General features: G+C 41.1%; 4 protein-coding genes across 4 annotated transcripts; 3 read left to right on the top strand and 1 right to left on the bottom strand.

Annotated features, from left to right (window-relative positions):
- Positions 1–1,784: 1,784 nt before the first annotated feature.
- Positions 1,785–5,131, top strand: LOC125568352. Its single transcript, XM_048730429.1, has 4 exons — positions 1,785–2,659; positions 2,952–3,865; positions 4,144–4,352; positions 4,703–5,131. Exons 1-4 carry the CDS (start codon positions 2,065–2,067, stop codon positions 4,758–4,760), a joined length of 1,776 nt encoding a protein of 591 aa, XP_048586386.1. The 5' UTR covers positions 1,785–2,064; the 3' UTR covers positions 4,761–5,131.
- Positions 4,385–7,801, bottom strand: LOC125568355 (ATP synthase subunit s, mitochondrial-like). The gene is made up of 3 exons (XM_048730432.1): positions 6,884–7,801; positions 6,260–6,410; positions 4,385–6,107 (listed from the first exon to the last, which is right to left on the bottom strand). The coding sequence occupies exons 1-3, from the start codon at positions 6,987–6,989 to the stop codon at positions 6,002–6,004; spliced, it is 363 nt and encodes a 120-aa protein (XP_048586389.1). The 5' UTR covers positions 6,990–7,801; the 3' UTR covers positions 4,385–6,001.
- A 5,263-nt stretch (positions 7,802–13,064) lies between these two features.
- On the top strand, positions 13,065–13,868 carry LOC125568407. Its single transcript, XM_048730674.1, has one exon. It carries the CDS (start codon positions 13,065–13,067, stop codon positions 13,866–13,868), a length of 804 nt encoding a protein of 267 aa, XP_048586631.1.
- An 85-nt stretch (positions 13,869–13,953) lies between these two features.
- Positions 13,954–17,482, top strand: LOC125568354. The gene is made up of 2 exons (XM_048730431.1): positions 13,954–14,872; positions 15,526–17,482. The coding sequence occupies exons 1-2, from the start codon at positions 13,954–13,956 to the stop codon at positions 15,558–15,560; spliced, it is 954 nt and encodes a 317-aa protein (XP_048586388.1). The 3' UTR covers positions 15,561–17,482.
- The last annotated feature ends 2 nt before the right edge of the window (positions 17,483–17,484 follow it).

Here is a 17,484-nt window from a genome sequence, read left to right as displayed (position 1 = left end):
TCTCGTCTTAGTATCTCACTATGGTGATGTTGGGAGAAATTCGCCTTCCTACTTTTTGAGGTGCTCCGCTGCCTGTAAAGAGCAAATTTCCATTATTATCGCTCTCGTCTTAGTATCTCACTATGGTGATGTTGGGAGAAATTCGCCTTCCTACTTTTTGATGTGCTCCGCTGCCTGTAAAGAGCAAATTTCCATTATTATCGCTCTCATCTTAGTATCTCACTATGGTGATGTTGGGAGAAATTCGCCTTCCTACTTTTTGATGTGCTCCGCTGCCTGTAAAGAGCAAATTTCCATTATTATCGCTCTCGTCTTAGTATCTCACTATGGTGATGTTGGGAGAAATTCGCCTTCCTACTTTTTGAGGTGCTCCGCTGCCTGTAAAGAGCAAATTTCCATTATTATCGCTCTCGTCTTAGTATCTCACTATGGTGATGTTGGGAGAAATTCGCCTTCCTACTTTTTGAGGTGCTCCGCTGCCTGTAAAGAGCAAATTTCCATTATTATCGCTCTCATCTTAGTATCTCACTATGGTGATGTTGGGAGAAATTCGCCTTCCTACTTTTTGATGTGCTCCGCTGCCTGTAAAGAGCAAATTTCCATTATTATCGCTCTCGTCTTAGTATCTCACTATGGTGATGTTGGGAGAAATTCGCCTTCCTACTTTTTGAGGTGCTCCGCTGCCCGTAAAGAGCAAATTTCCATTATTATCGCTCTCGTCTTAGTATCTCACTATGGTGATGTTGGGAGAAATTCGCCTTCCTACTTTTTGAGGTGCTCCGCTGCCTGTAAAGAGCAAATTTCCATTATTATCGCTCTCATCTTAGTATCTCACTATGGTGATGTTGGGAGAAATTCGCCTTCCTACTTTTTGATGTGCTCCGCTGCCTGTAAAGAGCAAATTTCCATTATTATCGCTCTCGTCTTAGTATCTCACTATGGTGATGTTGGGAGAAATTCGCCTTCCTACTTTTTGAGGTGCTCCGCTGCCCGTAAAGAGCAAATTTCCATTATTATCGCTCTCATCTTAGTATCTCACTATGGTGATGTTGGGAGAAATTCGCCTTCCTACTTTTTGAGGTGCTCCGCTGCCCGTAAAGAGCAAATTTCCATTATTATCGCTCTCATCTTAGTATCTCACTATGGTGATGTTGGGAGAAATTCGCCTTCCTACTTTTTGATGTGCTCCGCTGCCTGTAAAGAGCAAATTTCCATTATTATCGCTCTCATCTTAGTATCTCACTATGGTGATGTTGGGAGAAATTCGCCTTCCTACTTTTTGATGTGCTCCGCTGCCTGTAAAGAGCAAATTTCCATTATTATCGCTCTCATCTTAGTATCTCACTATGGTGATGTTGGGAGAAATTCGCCTTCCTACTTTTTCAGGTGCTTCGCTGCCTGTAAAGAGCAAGGCGATTATGTGTATATTATATAAAAACTCGCCATACGATCGTGTGTTAAACCACTTTGTGATCGTGTGCGATCACATGGAAACCACTTTGCAATTGGTTGCGATCGTACGGTCAAATTAGCTGCGATCGGGTGGGATTATTTGGAAACAAGCATTCAGGTGATGCGCTTCTTAATGTTCGCGCGTTATAAACAAGACACTTTATCAGATAGGTTTCTACAAATGGTGGCTGTGTTACCGGTGGTGTGGTGGTGTTTGGGTGAAGGTGGTGGCTTTGTTACTGCGCGCCCGTGCCGGTTTGCGGATGTTGGTCGGTTCTTACTTGGACTCAAGCGCAGCACACGTAATTTACCGATTCTCACTGGAATGCAAGCGTAAGCACAAACGGAAGCGTAAAACAAGTGAGAATCGGTCAAACACAAGCGCAAGAAAATCAAGCAGTTGCGTTCTGCTTTTCCTCTTACGCTTGCGTTCCAGTGAGAATGGGAAAATGAAACAAGCGCGCGCGCTTTGGTGCACGCTCAACATAACGTCACAATACTTTTATTCCATGTAACACGTCTCCCTGGTTACAAACTCTCGTACACTGTTCTATCTTTGTACTGCTCGGACGCGTACTACGTATCTCGAGATTTTACTTTAGAAAATTTAACATGAGTTTAACAAAAACACTTTTTATCGCCTTGACCTTGGGCCTCGCAATGGCGCCACTATGTGGGTGGGGCGAGACACGTGTTTACACGGCCAAAGCGCAGGAAACAGTCGCGAGCACTGTTCAATATGTTACACCTGGTGCAAGGGTGCTTATCCCGTGTCTGGCGACTCAAGCGAAGAACCTCGGGCTGCTACACGGGACAGCTCACGGAATAAAGGCAGAACGCGGAGACGACAAGACTGCACGTGAAAATCATGGGGATAGACGCGGAGAGCCCGTGAATGGAAGTAACAACCACGTTAAAGCAACCGAAGAAATCGTTGCACGAAATGATCACGTGAACGGAGGCAATGCACAAGTGACAAGCGAAGGAAAGCACTTAGTAACAAGCACAGAGCACATAAAACAGCACCCGGTAGGACAGACGAGTGAGCGCTTTGTTGAGATTTCCAACAGGAAGGAGGTGAAGAAGTTTGGCGCTCTGTTTGTGGTGCAGATGAGCGAGAAATTGAACGGTAAACTGTGCTGTTTGTATTCGAGCGAGGAAGGCGACGAATACATGTCGGTGGAGGCCGAAGTGCGTGTCATCACAGGTGAGACGGTAGATTTACTCAAACATTTATCAATCATATCTATCCTTTTCGCCCTTGCATAATATTTTATCGAGTCACGAAAAGCATATTATTTCCAAGTCCGTTGAAATTGCAATGGCACATGAAAAGCGCCGCGCTTGAACTTTTCCTTCTAATCAAATTTCCGGCTTCCCTATATTCCATGGGGCAGGGGCTAATCCAGGGTTTTAAAAGCCCTAAGATGTTCTTTGTTCGCCGTTTTTTGTACGCATAGTCTCTAACTTGCTCCTCGCTTTTTTTTAACGAACACCAGCGGACGTTCTTAGAAAGTCATACGGTCTCATCAACGAAAAGTCCCAGCGGCCAAATCCAGAGTCGAATTGCCCATCCCGCGGATTTGATATCACATCCCTAGGGACAAAGTCAAGTTGCCCACCCCAGGAATGTGCCATTCCGTCCAGTGAGGCAAGGTCACGTGGCCCAACCCGCAGATTTGCCATTCCGTCCATTGAGACAAGGTCACGTGGTCCAGCCCGCAGATTTGCCATTCCATCAATTGAGACAAGGTCACGTGGTCCAGCCCGCAGATTTGCCATTCCGTCCTTTGAGAAAAGGTCACGTGGTCCAGCCCGCAGATTTGCAATTCCGTCCTTTGAGACAAGGTCACGTGGTCCAACCCGAAGATTTGCCATTCCGTCCATTGAAACAAAGTCACGTGGTCCAACCCGCAGATTTGCCATTCCATCCATTGAGACAAGGTCACGTGGTCCAACCCGCAGATTTGCCATTCCATCCATTGAGACAAGGTCACGTGGTCCAACACGCAGATTTGTCATTCCGTCGATTGAGACCAGGTCACGTGATCCAACCCGCAGATTTGCCATCCCGTCCATTGAGACAAGGTCACGTGGTCCAACCCGCAGATTTGTCATTCCGCCCATTGAGACAAGGCCACGCGGTTATTCTCCAGACATCCAGTCCCAAGGGATAAAACCTTATACTCTATCCCGCAGATTCGCCATTCCATCTCGAAAGACACCCTTCTACCCAAGGTACGAGAGACTTTTTGTAGAAGCGATATTACCCGACCGCGGGATCGAGCTGCCTTCCCGCGGGACAGAGTGGCGTCATATCTCCATGGAGGCCCCTCCCATCACCAAGTGGGTGGAGATGATGATAGAGTCCATCGACGCGAAAGTCGCACGCTACGAGGACACTCTATTTCAGGTAGACATGATTGTTTCGTACAAATAATAGTAATAATGATGCCTTAGATTCTAGGCCTTATTATTACTACTATCAGTACCGGTGTGAAATTATTGGGGTTAGGGCTATGACCTAACCGTAACCCAAGTTACTTCATACCGGGTACTGATATAAATGATGATGATGCCTTAACTTTTAACCCTAACCCCAATTATTCCATAAGGAGTACTGATATTATTGATGTCTCAACTTTTAACCCAATTATTCCATAAGTAGTACTGATAATGATGATACCTTAGGTCGGCAGCTTGTGCCTTCAAGCAGTAACCGGTGAGAGGCTTTCTTCCTGGCTGGTTGATCACTTATCTGAGAACAACATGTATGTGTATAGCGTAGGCCGGCACGTGGTGACGACCGTCAAGTTTGCCCTGATCAAGTCACTGGGGGAAGCCCTTCTAGTGTACATTTTACTGGTTGGCACTACGCTATCTTTGAGAAGATTCTTAAGGTATGTCAATTCCAAAATGACAAGGCAGCGTGTTTCCAAAGCGGTATAACGATATAACGCCCAATTTATTTCCACATTTTTTTACATAAGTAGTTCTTATTTACCCGTGAAATACATTTGGCTCAAAGTTCTGTAATATACTCAGCCGCTGGACGCTAAAACTAAACGCAGCACAACATTTGCCAGCACTACATTGTTTTGGTGACCATCTTTAACATCAATTGATTTCTTAGGCTTCTTAAAGTCGAAGAAATGTATCTGTTTAGGAATTCTAACAAAGAAAAATATAATACTTTTAAAAGCACGTATTTGGATCTTATTGTATTCATGTTATTTTCTTCCTTTGATAGGTCTTACCAAATGTGTCTGTTTGACTTTTCTGATTTCTCAAGACGTTCTTGGAAATGAAATTCGAGAAACCTCGTGACCAATTCATCACGTGACTACCACTCTTGATGGAGACTCAGTGCTTAAGGGGCGCAAAACCGGAGCCTCTTTTGCATTCATCGCTAACTAACTAGACTGAACAATTCCCGCCTGGCGTTCAAGAGTCTGGCGCCTTCGCCTCTGAAATGCACTAGTGACCCAACAAAAACTCTCACCAAATCTCTATGTTATATCAGCAGACGCCATTTCTTCCAAACTCTACTTCCAGAATAAACTAACATTTGGTAGAAAGTGTTTTTTCGGCCGAAAAATCATTCAGCCTGTAACATTTTTGTTTATATATCTTATGATGTCAATCAATTCAAATAAAGTCTTAGTCTGATGTCGTGCAATGTGAGGGTTGTATTCCAGCATGTTGCCTTAGTTTTTAGGTGTTATTTTGATAGCTGCTCTTAGTGTCGGCACGCCTCGTCCACGCAGACTAGTGTCCTGAAGGCTCTTTCCCAATAGACGTAAATACCGTGATTGTACGAGGGTAAGAAATATATCCAAGTACAGCAATTGTTTTAACATTAGTGTGTTTAGCCTCTCTAAGGTGTCCATCATCTATGACCAAAGTAGAGCAAAAGCTTTGATAGAAAAACTCAGCCACGCAGACAGGCTGGTATCCTAATTATCGTCCTTATCAATTATACAGAGTTCCTGGTTTAATAGGAAGGCTTCAGCAGGGGCGGATCTAGGGTTGGCCGAGCAGACCCAGGCCCCCCTAATCGGATACTTTGCTTAAAAAGAACAAGAAATACAAGGAATCTGAAAGAACAATGAATTCCCTCCCCCTCTCTCGACACCCTTGTTTAGGCACCCTCTTTCTTGAACTCCAGTATCCGCCCCTGTTCAGGCTGGTAAGCCGAAAAAAAAAATGAGAACCGAGTCAAATGGGTCTATACCACATTTCATGAAATATATGCTATCTATCTGTCTGTGACCGCTTTTTGTCTCTAGGTTATTTTTGTTATGCTGATTTTGGATAAGAACCGAGTCAAATGGGTCTATACCACATTTCATGAAATATATGCTATCTATCTGTCTGTGACCGCTATTTGTCTCTAGGTTATTTTTGTTATCCTGATTTTGGCAATAATCATCACCCTTTCGAAAAAAGACTTCAAATAGGCAGCCTGTCATTTGTATCCTCCCCCTAAGGCTACAAGCACATAGTTACTCCAATCATCCGTTTTTTAAATCACCAAATGATCATCACGCTACATCTTGACTTCACATTCTGGTAGTTTTTTCAGGAGATCACTTAAAGACTTGTCTTTGTCCTTGATGCGACTTGCGCCTGACAAGTTTAGCTTCTGCAGCTTTCTGGAGGAAATGTTAAGATCACATTTCAGCATGACAGAGCTTCAACAAATTAATGACAATTTCATAAGACTTGAAAAATGGTGGCTCAAAGGATGCCAGAGGCATAAGCAGATAAGGCAAAGCAGAAGACAGTAAAAGAGACAGGGACCTACGTCATTTGTTCAAGTGGTTGGATGTCTGAGATTCCATGACAGTTGCCAATATCTAGCTCTCTGAGAGAGTTCTTCATATGCTGCAAGTGATTCAGGTCGGTTATGTATTTACAGTTGTGAAGACTCAAATATTCTAGGTGATGAAGACCTTCTGCAAAAAAAGATTGAAATAGTTTTCTCTGCTACTTAAAACACCTCTTCTTCATCTCGTAAAAAATAACGTTGAAAATTATTTACCAAACTTCTAGTTGCTATTTAAAAGACCTAAACAAGCCAAGGAATAGTTGCATGTCTGCCATGTATCTGTCCATGGAGCATTTCTTAAGCACCCACAGTCATCAGAGAGTGTTTGATCTAGGGAGCATTAGTGAGAGGCCACCTTGGGGCTTACCTGATGACCTCTGTATCTTGGTCCCATTTCAGTATAAAATATAGTGTTGTAGTGTAACATATTTTTGCACTGGGATGATGTTAATTTACTCCATTCCCCCTGAAGAGATTTCATCTTCTTAACACATCACCACATTACTTTCAGGGCTACTTTACTATCTGTCAATTCATTAGTCCAAATTCTTGTGTGGGGGAGGAAGCCCACAGATACTTCGTTTTGCTCAGTGCACCTACCTAGATGAAGCAGACCCCCCGTGGTAACACAGGTATCCTGGGCATCAATCCCCTGAAGCCTGTATTTGTGCCCATGCCCTGGAGCAAGTGCATTGTAGTTTCTCATCCAGCTGTCATGAGAATGAAACTTGACTCCTCCTCCACATCGTAGAATCCACTCAGCTGCAACCCTACAGCCAATGATTGACAACTAAGTGGATTCTTTTGTAATAATTATTACATTTTTAAGGCTATTACAGATGCATTAAAGGCGAAAATAGAAAAACAACAGATATCTCCCTTATGCAGAATGTGTGGCTTGAAAGATGAAACGGTGAATCACTTACTGTGTGAATGTAGCAAGATGGCACAGAGCCAGTATAAACACCGACACGACAACATGGCCAGAATTGTGCACTGGGCAATTGCGAAAGAACATGGATTTGAGGTTAAAGAAAAATGGTATGAACACGAGCTATTACCAGTCATCGAAAAACCTGACCTAAAAATACTGTGGGATGTTACCATCCAAACAGATAGGGAAATCCAAGCCCGAAGACCTGACATCGTAAAAGTGAACAGAAAAGAAGGTGAATGCATAATAATTGATATTGCTGTGCCAGGAGATGCTAATGTCGGCTAAAGGAAAAGGAGAAAGTCCTGAAATATCAGGATATAAGAAGAGAAATTGCCCGATTATGGGACATAAAGACATGTGTTGTCCCAATCGTTGTTGGCGCTCGCGGAACAGTCAGTAAAAACTTGACAAAGCATTTAAGTTCGATTGGCTTAAAGACAAGGATCGAGTTACTCTAGAAAGGAGCTCTCCTCGGATCAGCGCGGCTACTAAGACAGGTGCTCGAGGTCTGAGGTCGTAGGATACGACTTGACCTCGATACATAACCTAACAGCTGTTAACAGCTGTGATAATAATAATAATGATAATGATAATGATAATGATAATGATAATGATAATGATAATGATAATGATAATGATAATGATAATGATAATGATAATGATAATGATAATGATAATGATAATGATAATGATAATGATAATGATAATGATAATAATAATTCTACAATCGCATTTTAAGACATTACAAATATTTTTGTTTAAACACTGATGAATTCAATAATAATGATAACGTGTAAAAATAATTTAAAAGTAAAAAACTAATTCTAAAAGTATGGAGTGTTAAAAAATAGAGAAAACTTAAAACTAAAAAGTACATTAATCTTATTCAAACCGAGCTTTCAGAGTTGGCAATTTTAAAGTCAATGTTCTTCAAATCGAATCTGTAATTTCTTGCCCTTGACCCTCTAAGGCAGACAAGCGCAGAACGGAGAAGGGCGAAGGAGACTCTGGCCCTTATCCAGCTTATAGTGTCACTATATCGTTCTCCCTTCTTAACAGCTAGCAGCTCGGCGAGGCGACTGTGAAAACGCAGACATTATTTGTACCCATCCCACCAGTGCTTGTAAACACTAAAGGCGTAAAAGTTCCTTGTTGAACTTCGAGAACTCTTCGCTAGTATAATCTTTTCTTCTCGTTCTCATGATTGCGATAAATCGGGTGTAGTTCTAAGTCCCTATAAGAGCCAGCATTAGGGTGACAGACCCTGACATCAAAGAACGCTGCTCTTTGTGGTTCCTAGAAACCCCGCGCGTGTATATCTAATCTTGCATCTGGGGCAGTATTAGATCCCCTTCCGAGTTGTTCCCCTGTGATATCTTGCAGGACAGGCTCGCTCTTTACATCATTGCAGACCATATCAAGAAGATCCGCTTCCAGATCCCTTCGTTATGGCGCTGGGAAATGAATCCTCCTCGCTTACAGATCATCGCATGATCTACTGTGAACTTGTCCCCGCACACGCAAGTAGTGGGGATATCGTTTATGGGCCAATCATAGCGTAGTTTGATGGCATCGCGAAATTCCCCCTTGTTTAGGTTGTAGCCCATCTCACGGAGGGGGAGCACTGTGAGCCACACTGAAGATCCCTTTTCTGCGGCAAGATCTAGTGCGCAGTGGATGTTCCGCTGAGCTTCGTCCCTAATGCCATCTGCTCTATCCTTAAATACCTCAGCCCTCTCGCTTTTTACAGCTTGCTGTAGTGACTTCACAACAGAATCATCAGGCAACTGATGACTTTGAACTACTATCTGTTGGACAAGTGGGGCGGTAGCTTTAACAGAAGATAATAGCTCTATATCTGCTTCAAGACATTGAAGCAAGACATTGACAAGATTTGTCATGCTTAGACCCCCTAGATGGACAGGTAGTGCAAGAACGTCTCTCTCAAGCGGACTGCACCTATGGTCAGTGATTGCGGGAATGAGCACATTTGATATCGCGTTCTCAAGCGGCTCTAGTAAATCCTGAATGTCTGGCAGAGTCCTTAGAAAGTAAGTATAGCGATGTTTCTGGCCGAAGGTATAATAATAATAATAATAATAATAATAATAATAATAATAATAATAATAATAATAATAATAATAATAATAATAATAATAATAATAATAATAATAATAATAATAATAATAATAATAATAATAACAATAATAATAATAATAATAATAATAATAATAATAATAATAATAATAATAATAATAATAATAATCATAATGAAAATGATAATGATAATGATAATGATAATGATAATGATAATGATAATAATAATAATAATAATAATAATAATAATAATAATAATAATAACTTCTGCTGAGTTCGAAAGTTGCATGAGCCATCACTGTAAACAGGAGTTCAAAGGAAGCGATCGAAAGCACCATTGCCGCTCCTGTGGACAGGGCTTCTGTGACGAGTGCTCAAAACAACGGAGGACGGTCCCGTCCCGGGGGTGGGACCACCCTGTTCGGGTGTGTGACAAATGCGTGACAAAGAAAGGAGAGCTTTAGCAAATAATGCGTGACATTTAACGAGCACTTACAAGAGTAACAGAGGTCATTTACAGATAATTCCGTGGCGCGTGACAGGAGAGAGTGAAGTTTCGCGAGATTGATGCGTGTTGATGACGTCCAAAGCAAGGAAGAGCTTTAGCGTGTAGTTCAGTGCTGTAAAGTGCGTGTATGTGCGTGTAGTTTGTAACAGTACGTTCAATGCTAACGTATAGTGCGTGTCTGCGCGTTCAATGTAAGTAAGGCTTCAACAGCAAGGGGGATCTCATTTTGAGCATTCTTAGTGTCTCACTATGGTGATGTTGGGAGAAATTCGCCTTCCTACTTTTTGAGGTGCTCCGCTGCCTGTAAAGAGCAAGTTTCCATTATTATCGCTCTCATCTTAGTATCTCACTATGGTGATGCTGGGAGAAATTCGCCTTCCTACTTTTTGAGGTGTTCCGCTGCCTGTAAAGAGCAAGTTTTTATTATTATCGCTCTCATCTTAGTATCTCACTATGGTGATGTTGGGAGAAATTCGCCTTCCTACTTTTTGAGGTGCTCCGCTGCCTGTAAAGAGCAAGTTTCCATTATTATCGCTCTCATCTTAGTATCTCACTATGGTGATGTTGGGAGAAATTCGCCTTCCTACTTTTTGAGGTTCTCCGCTGCCTGTAAAGAGCAAGTTTCCATTATTATCGCTCTCATCTTAGTATCTCACTATGGTGATGTTGGGAGAAATTCGCCTTCCTACTTTTTGAGGTTCTCCGCTGCCTGTAAAGAGCAAGTTTCCATTATTATCGCTCTCATCTTAGTATCTCACTATGGTGATGTTGGGAGAAATTCGCCTTCCTACTTTTTGAGGTGCTCCGCTGCCTGTAAAGAGCAAGTTTCCATTATTATCGCTCTCATCTTAGTATCTCACTATGGTGATGTTGGGAGAAATTCGCCTTCCTACTTTTTGAGGTGTTCCGCTGCCTTTAAAGAGCAAGTTTCCATTATTATCGCTCTCATCGCTGGCGATTATGTGTATATTATATAAAAAACTCGCCATACGATCGTGTGTTAAACCACTTTGTGATCGTGTGCAATCACATGGAAACCAATTTGCAATCGGTTGCGATCGTACGGTCAAATTAGCTGCGATCGGGTGGGATTATTTGGAAACAAGCCTTCAGGTGATGCGCTTCTTAATGTTCGCGCGTTATAAACAGGACACTTTATCAGATAGGTTTGTACAAACAATTGATATTTTTATTGTAATGTAGATAGGCAGGTAAACAAGATTTTGAAGACATTATTATAGGCGTTTGCTCATGATCACGTCAACGATGATTCATGATAAAGACCACATAAACCAGGTGTTATATGTGTTTAACTGGAGGTGGTGGCTGGGTTACTGGTGGTGGCTGTGTTACCGGTGGAGTGGTGGTGTTTGGGTGTGATGCTGGCTGTGTTACTGGTGGTGTGGTGGTGTTTGGGTGGGATGGTGGCTGTGTTACCGGTGGTGTGGTGGTGTTTGGGTGGGATGGTGGCTGTGTTACCGGTGGTGTGGTGGTGTTTGGGTGGGATGGTGGCTGTGTTACTGGTGGTGTGGTGGTGTTTGGGTGGGATGGTGGCTGTGTTACTGGTGGTGTGGTGGTGTTTGGGTGGGATGGTGGCTTTGTTACTGGTGGATTAGTGGTGTTTGGGTGTGATGCTGGCTGTGTTACTGGTGGTGTGGTGGTGTTTGGGTGGGATGGTGGCTGTGTTACTGGTGGTGTGGTGGTGTTTGGGTGGGATGGTGGCTGTGTTACTGGTGGTGTGGTGGTGTTTGGGTAGGATGGTGGCTGTGTTACTGGTGGTGTGGTGGTGTTTGGGTGGGATGGTGGCTGTGTTACTGGTGGTGTTTGGGTGGGATGGTGGCTTTGTTACTGGTGGTGTGGTGGTGTTTGGGTGGGATGGTGGCTTTGTTACTGGTGGTGTGGTGGTTTTTGGGTGGGATGGTGGCTGTGTTACTGGTGGTGTGGTGGTGTTTGGGTGGAGGTGGTGGCTGTGTTACCGATGGTGTGGTGGTGTTTGGGTGGGATGGTGGCTGTGTTACCGGTGGTGTGGTGGTGTTTGGGTGAAGGTGGTGGCTTTGTTACTGCGCGCGCGTGCCGGTTTGCCGAGGTTGGTCGGTTCTTACTTGGACTCAAGCGCAGCACACGTAATTTACCGATTCTCACTGGAATGCAAGCGTAAGCACAAACTGAAGCGTGAAACAAGTGAGAATCGGTCAAACACAAGCGCAAGAAAATCAAGCAGTTGCGTTCTGCTTTTCCTCTCACGCTTGCGTTCCAGTGAGAATGGGAAAATGAAACAAGCGCGCGCGCTTTGGTGCACGCTCAACATAACGTCACAATACTTTTATTCCATGTAACACGTCTCCCTGGTTACAAACTCGTACACTGTTCTATCTTTGTACTGCTCGGACGCGTACTACGTATCTCGAGATTTTACTTTAGAAAATTTAACATGAGTTTAACAAAAACACTTTTTATCGCCTTGACCTTGGGCCTCGCAATGGCGCCACTATGTGGGTGGGGCGAGACACGTGTTTACACGGCCAAAGCGCAGGAAACAGTCGCGAGCACTGTTCAATATGTTACACCTGGTGCAAGGGTGCTTATCCCGTGTCTGGCGACTCAAGCGAAGAACCTCGGGCTGCTACACGGGACAGCTCACGGAATAAAGGCAGAACGCGGAGACGACAAGACTGCACGTGAAAATCATGGGGATAGACGCGGAGAGCCCGTGAATGGAAGTAACAACCACGTTAAAGCAACCGAAGAAATCGTTGCACGAAATGATCACGTGAACGGAGGCAATGCACAAGTGACAAGCGAAGGAAAGCACTTAGTAACAAGCACAGAGCACATAAAACAGCACCCGGTAGGACAGACGAGTGAGCGCTTTGTTGAGATTTCCAACAGGAAGGAGGTGAAGAAGTTTGGCGCTCTGTTTGTGGTGCAGATGAGCGAGAAATTGAACGGTAAACTGTGCTGTTTGTATTCGAGCGAGGAAGGCGACGAATACATGTCGGTGGAGGCCGAAGTGCGTGTCATCACAGGTGAGACGGTAGATTTACTCAAACATTTATCAATCATATCTATCCACGAAAATTGGATGATTGATTATGACAGCGGCGTGGTTGGACGTGCCTAGCTTTAGCTCCGCGTTTTGAAGTCGTTGTTTGCACTTTCATGTGCATTAAGTTCATATATGTAATTCAAATATTTAGTGTTGTCGTATGTGTCTATTTGTTCTTTATTTTTTTGTGGCCATGGCTTTAACAAGAGAGGTTTTGGAAGAACTACTCGACAAGAAACTGGCGCCATTACAGGCGTCTCTTGACTTTCTAAATGAAAAGTACGACATCATCTTAAAGAAAGTCTCAGATCAAGAGGTTAAAGTAAAAGAACTCTCGAAAGAGAATTCTCGTCTTCATTCGGAAGTGGGGCTACTCAGATCTACATTATCAAACCAAGGGAAATGGCTAAACGATCTAGAGCAATATGGCCGCCGGGAATGCCTCGAGATCCGTGGGATCCCTGAGGTTAAAGGAGAAGACACTTCTCAAATAGCGTGTCAAGTCGCCAACCTAATTGGGGTCAAGCTCTCGAGACAGGATATCTCGACCAGCCACCGCATCAAGCCTAAAAACTCGACGGCAAAGTTCCCGCCCTCCATCATAGTCAAATTTACAAGCCGTGACAAGCGAGACGAAACATACAAAGCCAGGGGGAGGTTGCGTGAGCTCTCCACACACAACGTGCCTGGCCTGGATAGATTTAAAAGTAACTCGATCTATCTCAGTGAGTCTCTCACTCAAAGAAACAAGGCATTATTCAAAAGTGCGTTGGAGGATAGAAAACAAATGAAGTATGACTTCATTTGGACTGCAAATGGAAACATCTATTTGCGCAAGAATGAACGCAGTCCATCGATTCATGTTACCGATGAATCGGTATTAATAAATCTAAGAAGCTCCAGCTTTGTTCACGAAGTCGAAGGGGCGACGGCGATGACAGATACCAACATCTCCTCCAAGAGCGACAGTGCGGCAAGTACAAATACAGCAAGTTAAGAATAAGTCACATAGCTAACATGTATTCTTTCCATCGAAGTTTACAATTAACTAGATCACATATAAGTTCTTATGTTGACTTACAATGACTAGAGTTATCTGTCACATTTGTTCTAAAATTATAAGAAAGAACTGTCGTGCTGTCGAATGTGATTCATGTTTACAGTGGTGTCACTTTAAATGCTCAAAATTGTTGCTTAAACAGTTTAATCATTTATCGCTCACCAACGATTTATGGCTCTGTCAGCCCTGCTATTCTGAAGTCTTTCCCTTTCACAATTTAAACAACAATGATCTATTGGATCTAGTCTTTAATTCCAATACATTGTGCCACTGCTCCCCATTCATTGATCGCGTTCGCCTTGAAAATCTTCCTCATCTAGACATAGTTTCTAGTTTGAATTCTCCGAATTTAAGTGACTTTGATTTAGATATTAATATTCCTAGTCAGATTAATTCAAAATACTACTCCCCCCATGAATTTCACTCGTCTTATGAGCTTTCAAATTTATCAGACAAATCGCTCTCACTTCTTCATTGTAATATAAGAAGTATTTCAAAAAACTTTGATAAATTACAAGATATGCTTTCTACTTTAAATCATCCTTTTAAGTTAATTGCTCTATCTGAAACCTGGCATTCTGACTGTAGAGAGCATATTGCTAATTGTTCTCTCCCAGGTTTTACTTATATATCGAAACCGACTAAATTTTCAGTTGGGGGAGTAGGTTTATTTATAGCTGATTCTTTTAATTTCATTTTGAGGGAGGACTTATCCATTTCAAATGATCAACAAGAATCTTTATGGGTTGAAATACAAAATAATAAGGGTAGCAAAAACATATTATGTGGAGTTATTTACCGCCATCCAAATAGTTCTCTTGACCCCTTTTTAGAACATTTCTATAAAACCATGGACAAAATCAGTAAGGAGGGAAAGCTCTGCCTTTTTTCAGGTGACATAAATTTGAATTTATTAAATTCAGACTCCCACCAACAAACAGGGGAATTTCTTAATACTTTATTTTCATATTCTTTTCAGCCACATATCTTGCAACCTACTAGAATAACTGATCATTCGGCCACGCTCATAGACAATATATTTTTTAACTCGCTCGAACATAAAACTTGTAGTGGCAATATTGTTTATCCCTTAACAGATCATCTTCCCAATTTTCTGACAATAGATTCAATTAATATCAATGTCTCAAAAAATGACTTCTACCAAAGGGACTATTCTAGGTTGGATCAGGAAGCTTTAATTAATGATTTTAGCCAAATTGATTGGTCTTTACAGTTTTATGGTATGGATAATGTTAACGATATTTTTTCCTGTTTTCTTGCTAAGTCTAATGAAATAATTAATTCCCATGTTCCAATGAAAAAACTTTCTAGAAAAGAAATTAAATTCAAAGCAAAACCTTGGATATCCAAGGGCATCAGAACTTCGATTAATTATAAGAACAGGCTCTATAGGAAGTTTATTAAATCTAGAAATCAATATCATTTTGAAAAATACAAAATCTATAGAAATAAATTGAACCATTTAATTGCAATAAGTAAGAGAAAATACTATGAAAAGTACTTTAATTTTAACAAATCTAACATAAAAAATATCTGGAAAGGGATAAAAGAAATTGTCGTGCTAAAGCCTAAGGCTCATTTCACACCTTCAAAAATTGTATCTTCTAATAAGGTTTTAACCAATGTAAATGAGATAGCAAATGAGTTCAATTACTTCTTTGCTAATGTTGGCAGAAATATCAGCAACAATATTCCAAAAGTAAACACTTTATTTTCAGAATTTCTTCCAACAGCTAATTCTAACAGCTTTCTTCTAGCTCCCACATCTACAGAGGAAATTAGAAGTATAATCTTAGGAATTAAATCAGGTAAAGCTTGTGGTTCTTCTAGCCTTCCAATTACAGTTCTTAAAATACTAAGCTCTATTATTTCAAGGCCTCTGGAGATATTATACAATCTGTCCTTTTCTTCTGGCATTGTACCTGATGCCTTCAAAATTGCACGTGTCATACCTATTTACAAATCAGGCTCTCATTTTGACACTTCTAATTTTAGACCAATATCATTATTATCTATTTTTAATCAGTTACTTGAAAGGTTAATGTATAACAGAGTCATAAAATTTCTAGACAAATACGATATTTTGTACAAAAATCAATTTGGCTTTCGAGCCAATCATTCTACAGAACATGCTCTTCTGCTTATTACCGATAAAATCCAAAGATCAATTGAGGGTGGTCAATACTCTTGTGGCATATTTCTTGATTTTAGCAAAGCTTTTGATACTGTTGATCATAAAATATTATTAGCAAAACTTTATTCATACGGCATCCGTGGCATAGCTTATGAATGGTTTGTTTCCTACTTATCAAACAGGCAACAGTTTGTTTCTATTGGTAATGTGTCATCTGCACCACTACCAATAACATGTGGAGTGCCTCAAGGTTCAGTACTTGGTCCCCTTCTCTTTCTTCTGTACATTAATGATTTTAATAACTGCTCCAACTTATTTGACTTTCATTTATTTGCTGATGATGCCAATTTATTTTGTGCCGATTCTTCATTGACATCCTTAGAGACCAAAGTAAACACAGATCTGTATAATATAAATCGTTGGCTTTGTGCAAATAAATTGGCTTTGAACATCAGTAAAACTAATTTTGTCATTTTTCGACCAGCACAAAAGAGGCTGGCTAGTTCTATTTCTTTATCAATCAATAATAATACCATTAAACAAAAAAATAATATCAAATATCTTGGTGTAGTTATTGACTCCTTTCTTAACTGGAAGGAGCACATTAACCAGTTAAGTAAGAAAATCTCCAGAGGTGTCGGAATAATAGCAAAGCTGCGTTACTATGTATCACCAACAATTCTCACTCAGCTATATTATTCTCTAATTTATCCATTTCTTACTTATGGTGCTATTATTTGGGGCAACACATATGAATCAACAATCAAGCCTCTTTTTATTTTACAGAAGAAAGCTGTTAGAATCATAACTTTCTCATCTTACATTGAACATACTTCTCCTATCTTTAGAAAACTAAATATCTTGAAAGCTCCTGATCTAATCTATTACTTAAATACAATATTTATGTACAAATTTAATTTGAATCTACTTCCAACTCCTTTTGATTCTTTTTTTACTACGGTTGCTTCAAGGCACAAATATAATACAAGACTGGCTTCTAAATCATCGTACTGCCTCCCTTTACCTCGAACTAATTATGGAAAGTTTAATATTCGTTTTAAAGGTGCCTCAATTTGGAATAACATCAAAGAACCTACCAAAACCATGCGTTTGCCTAGCTTCAAGGCTGCAATAAAGACCTCAATCCTTGAAAATTATTAGCCTCTATCTAGTTTTTTTGTTTTATTGCATTTTATTTTGCTGCTGCTTTCATGTATTTTGTATTCGTGCCTTGTACGTCCTTGCTATACGCTCCATTTAATTGAACTTTTTTGTGCTGCCTAGCCAGATTAGCTTTTTAGTTACTTCTAGGCAGCCAATACCCAAAATCTGTAATTATTATTTATTTTCTTACTGTAATTTCTGTGTGTGGTATAAATAAAGTTATATTGTTGTTGA

Source organism: Nematostella vectensis, chromosome 7 (assembly GCF_932526225.1).
Source record: "Nematostella vectensis chromosome 7, jaNemVect1.1, whole genome shotgun sequence".
NCBI lineage: Eukaryota > Metazoa > Cnidaria > Anthozoa > Actiniaria > Edwardsiidae > Nematostella > Nematostella vectensis.
The sequence above is the reverse complement of the archived record's forward strand: the minus strand, read 5'-3'. Positions and strand labels throughout refer to the sequence as shown.